This window comes from Lolium rigidum, chromosome 4, assembly GCF_022539505.1.
Source record: "Lolium rigidum isolate FL_2022 chromosome 4, APGP_CSIRO_Lrig_0.1, whole genome shotgun sequence".
Classification (NCBI taxonomy): domain Eukaryota; kingdom Viridiplantae; phylum Streptophyta; class Magnoliopsida; order Poales; family Poaceae; genus Lolium; species Lolium rigidum.
In genome coordinates, this window is record NC_061511.1 from 114,984,938 (window position 1) to 114,994,386 (window position 9,449).

The window sequence follows — 9,449 nt, forward strand, 5'->3', positions numbered from 1 at the left end:
CACTAAAAAATCTAGCTCGCTCCTCGAGGAATCTCATTCCGACCCAAAATCGCATTAAAAAAGAGCAGCAGTTGGGCCACGTTCCATCCAATGCGTTGTCAACCGGCGATTGGGCCTCTTGGCCGAGAAACAGCCCAGCCACTTGTGCAGATCCGACCCGCTCTCCAGAAGCTTCCGAGGCCACGCTACCGACGCGTGATCTAGAACCTTCCACAGCCTTCCCGACGTGTCTGGATGCGCACAGTACGGATGGGTATTTAGCACTCCGGCCGCCACTCTCCGCGAGCGCCCGACTTACCGCGAAATCACCCACCCATTCTTCTTCTTCTACCGCAAAAAAATCTCCCGCTGCTCTCACGGAAGATTCCATCCCACCTTTTGCCGAAGCAGAGTTGGTTGGTGTTGGACTTCCTGCTCCTCCGATTCCAGTCCCTCCGTTGGTCTTCTTGGTTGGAGAGCTAGGTGTCATGGACCCGGTGGCGGGAGGCATTGTGAAGGAGGAGCTCCTGGAGCAGCAGCCGCGGCCGATGGAGGGGCTGCACGAGGCGGGCCCGCCGCCGTTCCTCACCAAGACCTACGACCTGGTGGAGGACCCGTCCACGGATCAGGTGCTGTCGTGGAGCCGCGCAGGAAACAGCTTCGTGGTGTGGGATCCGCACCTCTTCGCCGAGGTGCTGCTCCCGCGACTCTTCAAGCACAGCAACTTCTCCAGCTTCGTCAGGCAGCTCAACACCTATGTGAGCACACTCTCCCTAGTCATCAACCAGTGGTTTCTTCTTCTTATGGATTTGGCTAATTAGTTTTCTCCTTTGTTTGGTAATAATAATCTGACTGGCCTTTGCATAATGTTAGATAATAATTTAACCAAGTGTAGAATAAACTAATCGTAGGTGTATGGCTTCATTGCAATTTAATCCAAATTCTAGTTCTGAAACTTTTGGCGTTGTACTGATTATGTATGTGGGGGATCTTTTTTGATTGTGCTTATTCTTGAATCAATGGCTCCTACGGTGAGCCTCATCTGACGGCCGTGAGGCACGGAGATGTATTCTCCTGGACAATTGAATCATCCTGACATAATTCCTCAAACTTCTTATTGTAGCTAGATGGACAAGAATACTGGAAGAAGTACAGGAACCAGATTGTTTTGTTCAACAAGACTCTACTCATCACCTTCAAATGATATAGTATACTGATGATCAGGCTATAATCTAAAAGTTACAGCATAGCCTTGTGACTGTTGTAAGTTCTGTCCATGGCCTAACAGTGGTCATTACTTACCTCTTGCAATCTGCAGGGTTTCAGAAAGGTTGACCCTGACAGATGGGAGTTTGCAAATGAAGGTTTCCTGAGGGGTCAAAGACATCTCCTGAAGATGATCAAGAGGAGGAAGCCGCCGTCCAATGTGCCTCCATCACAGCAGCAGCAGGCTATCACGTCTTGCCTGGAGGTTGGTGAGTTTGGATTTGAGGAAGAGATTGACAGGCTGAAACGTGACAAGAACATCTTGATCACAGAGGTAGTTAAGCTAAGGCATGAGCAGCAGGCCACTAAGGATCACGTGCAAGCCATGGAAGAGAGGCTAAGAGCTGCTGAACAGAAACAGGCCCACATGATGGGGTTCTTGGCAAGAGCAATGCGTAACCCGAGGTTCTTCCAACATTTAGTTCAACAACAAGATAAGAAGAAGGAGCTCGAGGATGCCATCTCAAAGAAAAGAAGGAGGCCCATAGACAATGTTCCATTTTGTGGCCTTGGAGTAACAAGCCAGAGTGAGCAGCATGATTCAGAGCTGTTGTTTGATTCGGGTGTCCTTGGTGAGCTCAGTCAACCTGGAATGCCTAGGCTGGAGAATTTTGCTCAGAACATTCAGGAGCTTGGGAAAGGTAAAAGAGATGAGGAAAAGATGGATCAAGCTAATGGGCAGGTGGAGCTAAACAATGAATTTTGGGCAGAGCTGTTTTCTGATGATTTTGGAGACGATTCTGGGCTGTCAGAGTTGGAGGGAAGGAGACCTGAGGATATCGATGAGCTGGCTCAGCAGTTGGGGTATCTGAGCTCTACTAGCCCACAGTAGAGTTTTGTTGACAATGGTTTACTTAACCAACAAACATTGCTTCTTCAGTACTATTGCCGATCATCTTGAACAATCTGGTACATTTCGTATTCAATGACGCAGATATGTAGCTAATAAGTGTAATGGATAACATGGTAACAGTTCTAGTAAGTAATAATGTACTCCCTCCGGTCGCTTTTAATTGACTCGGATTTAGTACAACTTTGTACTAAATTTGAGGCAATTAAAAAGGACCGGAGGTAGTAGTGACAATTTATCGTGTTGACTAAATCTGCAGGAGTAAGGGTTAGAGTAGTAGTTGAATCTTCGCGAATGTGGTTGGCAACTATCATGCCAATTTTCTTTCTCGATGTCTTGTTTATGGCCTTTCCTCTGTTGCTACTTACTCACTCTATCCTGTCTATTCCTTAACCAGATTTAGTTGATTGGTGAGCAACATGACACCTCTGGGCAGAGGGTAGAGGCTGACGACCAACTGCCGTAAGTACTCACATGGTTTATCACTTACTCAAGTCAGAGACAGTCAAAAAACGTTCTAGTGTATAACAATGCTTGATTTCTTGGATGTAGGTGTCCCTTCATGGAGGCCCATGTTGTATAGCGTAATGATTTTACGCTTATACTCACTACGCTGAAGAAGATGATGAACGCAGACTTTCATTTGTCATCAATTGGTATTCAGGAGCAGTTCGAGAAAGGTTTTACTGTGTATACTCACTATTTTAGTCAAGTTCTCTTGTGAAAGTCTAGTCTCTGGCTGTGGGTTTAGCCAGTTTTCTTGGGTGGTGTATCCCGCAGCCTTATCGTACGTAGTTCAGACCAAAGTGTCATTTTGCTTGTCAATTTTGATGAACTTTGCAAGGTACTTGATTAGTTTCATGATTTTTTAACTTGTATATCTGCCACTGCGAAGTCTGGCGTTTTTGTCATTCCCAAGCCATCCGCAAATTTCAAATTTATGATTCTTCCTTTCTCGTAATGATTCAGCTTGATGGAAGTTGTACATTGTGTTTCATGGTTTTCTGCAGTTGTCGCAAGTTGCTCTCTGGGTAATAATTGCAATTGTGGGATGACTAAGGATAGTGGATGGCATTGTTTAGTGATGTTGGAGTGTAAATCCATCCGACTAAAAGGGACAAATGTACTCCTAAAAAAAGGAAAAATGTCGACTGTCTCTTGCTGCGCTGGGGCATGATTAGTTGATTGCATGGGCTTTTTCTCTCTCGTGCAACTTAGCCCACCAATTGGTAGGTTATTTTAATTCGGAAGAAGCTAAACACGGTATTTGGTTATGTGCAGAACGGGGATATGATAACCTCTTTTCGAACTAGTGAGGTTACCAACCTATTTGTGCATCACTATGGGGAGATTCAGAAGAAACTAAATATACATTATACCATGACAAATGATCAAACATACTTCATTACTTCATACAACGATTAAATTATAGCACATACGAACGTCCAGACATAGTTTAACATAAATGCAAACATAGTTTGACAATAAAGACATAGGACAAACAAAACACCACGCAAAATAGTCACTAATTGATCATGGCAAGGATGGATCATGTTGTGGGCACCTCTTCACGACCTCCGTCACGCTGCAGTCGAAGATGGTGACATCGAAGACGTCGCCCTTGAGCACCTAGAAGGTCATATAAGAGCCTGCGAGATGATCTGTGTCTAGCAAGTATGTTGTACAAGCATTGATCTTGGACATAACACAAAAAAAACAGTTCGACTCGTCAACATTTTAATCATAGGCACACCAATTGTAACAATCTTGAAGCCTCATATTAACCACTTTGCGATTCTTTCTAACTAAGAACTATGCAAGAAACTGTACAATTCTCAAGGTTAGAAGAAACATTCATGTCGGCAATTTGTGGTCACATTTTAATCACCGGCTCAAAGACTAACAAAACACTGAACAACAAATCATAGCCTCATAGTAAGCAGGGATTACAATAAATCATGCCCTTATAGTAAACAGTGGCCTCATAAAACATAGCACACACAAATAGAAGACATGATCCTAGCGAACTTACGACATGATCAAACAATGGTCTTTGATCATGCTAATGGGTTCAGAAGGAATATCCCTTCCCGGATTAGTACTAGAGTATAAACATCGGTAGGAGCAGTAAAATTCCCCAACTGACATGCAATCTACCCAAAAACCAGATCTAGACTTACGAGCAAAATCTAAGTGCGAAAATCGAGTATATGAACATATAACTTCCTATTCAAGCCAAAAATTCATGGTACAACAAGAAGAACAAGAAAAATAAACCATTCGAAGAAGCAACTACTGCAAACTCAAGAGATCTATCGTGCATGCGCTAAACAAGCTACAAAATTTCTCGCGGTACCACAGATCTAGGTACATTCAATCCTATGACCCTGGATTTGAGCCTAACCACCATTGTTTTCCTTGTCGAGTAGCTTGAACCGGGGAAGAATGTGTCCGGGTCGAGGTCTATGAAGGCTTCGATTACCCGTTCTTCCATCGTCGTTGTAGTAGTCTTGGATTTACCGGCAGCAGTATAACGGCCGGTGGCGAGAGGAGAGAGAAGTGAGAGGAGAGGGAGGGTGAGAACGGCAAAGAGTGAAGGGAGGAGTGGGTTGTGAGGGGATTTATGGCGCACTTTCTTGATGCGCCGCAGAGTCCCCCACTCTTCCCGGTGCATGCATGTTTTTTCCCACGTTGCGCTCGCAGACCCTGGACGTGAAGGAACAGTGGAATCGAGCGTGCCTCATGGGCTAACTTTTGTCTGCGTCTAGGCTGCTTTAAGAAGAATGTTGTGCATGGAATATTTTTCTCTGTGAGCTACCGAACGCAGAAAACTTAGCCCAATGGATGCGGGGAAACACTTCACAAGAAACCAATCACGCCCCTAGAATCCAACTGACATGGGTATACCATATTGGGTACTCAATATTGATATCCCTGGTGTTGATCAGGAAGGAGTTCATAAGGCTCATGAGGCCCAAGAGAAGTCTAAGCTTAGAAAGGAGATAAGAATAGGCAAGTGTTAGGCATATTGGGTAAACCGACATGCCATATGTAATTCGACCAGGGATTGGACTCTGAGACCTAGCCCACTATATAAGGGCTAGGCGAGGAGCCACCAGGGAGGGGATCCATAATCTTTGTGTCATACTAACCCTAATTTCAATACAATCTCGACGACTTTAGCCTCCAAATCAATATACATCGGATACCTTGTTTGTCTGACAAGTCCATGAAACCAACAATGCTTTCTTTTCCCCTAAAACCCAAGTACATACTTATGGGCATTTCTGAGGTTACCCCTCATCAAGGGGCGCTGTTTGTGGAAAGCTTGGGCGCTCGAAGCATGAATTTAGTGACTCCTTCACCAAGTAACAACGCTGCAAGAAAGCAGCCAATAGCTGGAGTCTCAAGCGAATGCAGCTCAGCTCCTCAGGAGCCGCAAGTGTCGGAGCAGGAAGTCAATGGAGTAGAGGTGGCTCCCGGTTAAGCGACGTACTAGAGGGCAACGAAAGAACCTGATAAAAGATCTTGAGTTGTCCTTCATGTTGGTGGACTCACGAGGAAACATACAACCGAAAACAACACAAGCAGCAATAGTCGCCCGCCAAACCTATCTGATGGCCACCAAGTCGTCACCCGACGACCCGCGATCGGCTATACACCGCGCCACCCTCGCTGTCATAGGCATGGTGGAAGAAATAATTCTAGAGAAGGATATCGTTGCCAGACCCGATAAAACTCCACACCGTCACAATAGTCCTCGGCAGGAGATAGAAACCCAACGATCCAGGTCACCGCACCAGACGCGGGTGAGCCATTGGGATCAAGATGCCAAACATGAAGTTACTCAGTAGAGAGTCGACAAAGCTTGCGCTGAGCAAAGAAACCGACGAAATTCAGAATCCGATGACTACAACGACGACAACAACCACGAGCTTAGCGGGCAAACTGCTTTACTCTTCGGGTTCGCAAAACGCATGTGCCTCATGGATTCAAGCTTCCTACTCTTCAGGAACCTAAAGCTTGGCTGGACGGTTTTCTGCAAACCATAGGGGTACAAGGCGACACAAAAGCTACCGCCATGCAGAGCATGCAGTTGCATCTGAGTGGTCCTACAGGATCCTGGCTTCGAAAGTTACCCGAAGGATCCACTGGTCACTGGGTAGACCTGCGGGAACAGTTTGTTCGAAACTTTCGTTCTACCTTCAAGCGACTCGCATCCATTGAAGAGTTATGAACATGTGTACCGAAAGCATGCGAGCCGGTACGAGCATACATCCAAAGATGGAGCACCATAAAGAATGCAGCCGAAAACATCTCCAGTGAATGGGCAATCGATGCTTTCAATAATGGATTTGCGCCGCAAGGACTTTGTAGAGGATCTGGGCTGGGCCAGACCCAAGACAACTGCTGAGATGATGGATATGGCCAATGGATGGGCTGATGGCAAAGGCGCAGTGAGTAACAAAAGGGCAGGGTCACCGAAGATGATCATTGTAGGCGCAACAACAATCGCAAAACAAGAGGAGGCTGCAAATATGAGGATTACGACGTACCTAAGCAAGTAGCAGTTGGGTTTACAAGCAGAGACGAGTACCGCTGCAATGGATACCACAACAAAAACAGAGACGAGTCAGGTTCCAGCAGGCAAATGTATAGGCCACGACCTCGGGTCCAGTGAGACTACGATCAGTCACCAGATCAGCTTCTAAATGGACCTTGCAGTTGTAAGGGTCCATTGACCCTAAGTGTGTTTCTGGTAATTAATGACAATCCTCTATGGATTAATGTTTTCATTGTGTTTATATGAAGGAATATTCCATAGGTATTTCTTGAAGTCCATATGTTGGATTCAAGTGTGGATGTCATGTTATACCTTTGATATCAGCATCAAGATCATGATATGATGAAGAAGAAGAAATGAAGATGGAGTTCTTGTGTGGAACTCAAGTTTTCCATGTTCTAGCTTATGTGTTAAGCAATGAATGATCAAGATATTATGATACATCATGAAGAGATACAAGGTTGACCAATACTAAGAGTGAAGATTGAATTCAAGTTGGTCAACACATGAAGCATAAAGAGTGTACCACTTTGGATCATGTGATCTTGTGGATGGTAAGCCTTGTCAATTATGCTTCATGAGCTAACCCACTATATATGTGCATTTATGTTGTCTATATGGGTTAGGTATCTTGCCATGGGTATGCATCAAGAGTATGATCTCATATAGCCCATGAGAGGATGGCATCAAGTTTTGGATGTCATCAAGGTTGAGAATGGCAAGTTCAAGATGAGCATATCAAAGATGTCATGCTTGAGGCTTGCAGTCCATTTGGTGATAATCGACATGTGAAGATGTGCCTCAATGATGCTATCCCATTATGGTGTATGGGGGAACAATTATGTGTCTTCACAAAGCAATAATGATAAATGACACATTTCGGCTTGATGGAGCTTGCAGCGTTGTCATCAAGATCAAGCGGGATACGCAAGGTAAAGGTATGTCCTTGCCAGGTTTTCCTTTTACCAGTCTCAAGGTGGTTGTTGGGAGATCGGGTTATAGGATAGATACCCCACCCTCAAGAGGGGCTTTCGGTTGAGTAACTTGATCGCATCATCTTAGGGAGCTCAATCCTTTGCATCCCTATATTCTTGTTGCTTCTTTGGTGTTTTCTCTGTGTGAGGTTCTTTAGTTTGTTGCTAGCTTTCCAACAAGCCCAAGTTCATCGAAAATGGAATCCGTATGGACCTTCTATTGCGTTTTCGAGTTTGGACGTCTTTACGTTTCTTGATGTTGGGAGGCTCCCTCTCTAAAATCGTCTTTTTTTGTTGGGGTTCTATTCGTAGTTATCTTTCCAACAAAACTGGTTTCATCTCAATCAGAGTTCGAGAACTACGTGAGAAGAGCTTTTTAGTTCTCGGAGAAAAATGGTTGTTTGAGCAAAGTCGAGCAATCCGGCATAGGGTCCGGCAAGACCGAGTGCTGCTGCCGGGTAGGTCGGCACCTGGCTCGGCCTGTCGTGTGGTGCCGAGTTGCCCAGCTGCCTGGTCAGCCTGACCTCTGGCCCGGCCGTGCCGAGCTGTACGCCGGGTTGCGCAACTCTGCCCTGAAACTGATAGTTTTCTCCTTGGACTATTTATATCCGTTCTTCCTCCTTGAGGAGGTAAGGTGAACCATTCTATTTGCTCTATCTCCTACTCCATTCTTGAACCTCAAAAGCTTGCTACCTCTCCATCCCTCCCATGATTCTTGCATATTTTTGAGGGATTTGAAAGAGGAGATCTAGATCTACAACTCCACCAATCCATTCCCCCTCTTTGTGAGGGGAACTCTTGGGATCTAGATATTGGAGTCATTTGTTGATTTCCTCCTTTATTCTTCATCTCTAGTTTCTCCATAGCATTTGTTGCTTTGGTGGAATTGGAGTGTGAAGGATTTGACCACCTTTGGTGTTCTTGCTTTTGCATCCTTGCATAAGTGTTGAGCTCTCCAATACGATCAGTTCGAGTGAGAGACCATGAGCTTGTTACTCTTGGAGGGGGTAACCTCCTAGTTGTCTTGGCAGTTGGTGCTCCGGTGACCTCTTCGTGGAAGTTTGTGAAGAGGCCCGGGCTTCTCCTCGTAGAGCTTGTGAAGTGGTTGTGGAGCTTGCCATCTCCGGAGTGGAGGAAAAGCTAGCCATAAGGGAAAGGCTTTTGTCCTTCATAGTATTGGCTTGGAGAAGAAGGTGATCCTTCGTGGCGTTCGTGGTAGCCCGCATCTCTCCAACGTGACGTACCTCACCTTGTGTGGGGGAAGACGGGAATACATCTTCGTCTCCACGTGCGTCGGTTATCTCTATACCCGAGTTTACTTTCCTTGTGATAGCCATCGTTCTTGAAGTACTTATATCTTGCTATCACTTGTGCTCTATATATCTTGTTCCTATCTTGGTTATCTAAGTTGTTGTTGTTGCACTTAGTTGAGCCTAGCATATTTAGGTTTTGTGCTTGTAAAATAAACATTGGTTTAATTCCGCATTCTTACAGGCCAAATCCGTAATAGTTTTTAAAACGCCTTTTCACCCGCCCTCTAGGCGACATCTTGTCCTTTCAGCAGTATGCACTATTATATCGATTCATAAGGAAGGAGGCAGTCGAATCACCCCATGAAGGAGTGTCGAACTTTTATTCGGCTGCACGGAGCTTTCGGGGCTATCCAGAGTGATGTAGTAAACAAAGGGTTCACCGGGGCGCCTAGGACCGTGGTATTACATGCGCCACCTCTGCCACCGCTTTCCCAAAAATCTAGCATTGGCAATAGAATCGGCTCCCTCGAATAACGACAACCAGCAGGACGCCCCCCCCCCCC

The 9,449-nt window shown here is 45.5% G+C and overlaps 1 protein-coding gene across 1 annotated transcript; it reads left to right on the plus strand.

The window, feature by feature from the left end:
• Positions 1-295: 295 nt before the first annotated feature.
• On the plus strand, positions 296-3,056 carry LOC124650577 (heat stress transcription factor A-2c-like). The gene is made up of 4 exons (XM_047190090.1): positions 296-737; positions 1,298-2,154; positions 2,493-2,557; positions 2,648-3,056. Exons 1-2 carry the CDS (start codon positions 468-470, stop codon positions 2,075-2,077), a joined length of 1,050 nt encoding a protein of 349 aa, XP_047046046.1. The 5' UTR covers positions 296-467; the 3' UTR covers positions 2,078-2,154; positions 2,493-2,557; positions 2,648-3,056.
• Positions 3,057-9,449: the final 6,393 nt, after the last annotated feature.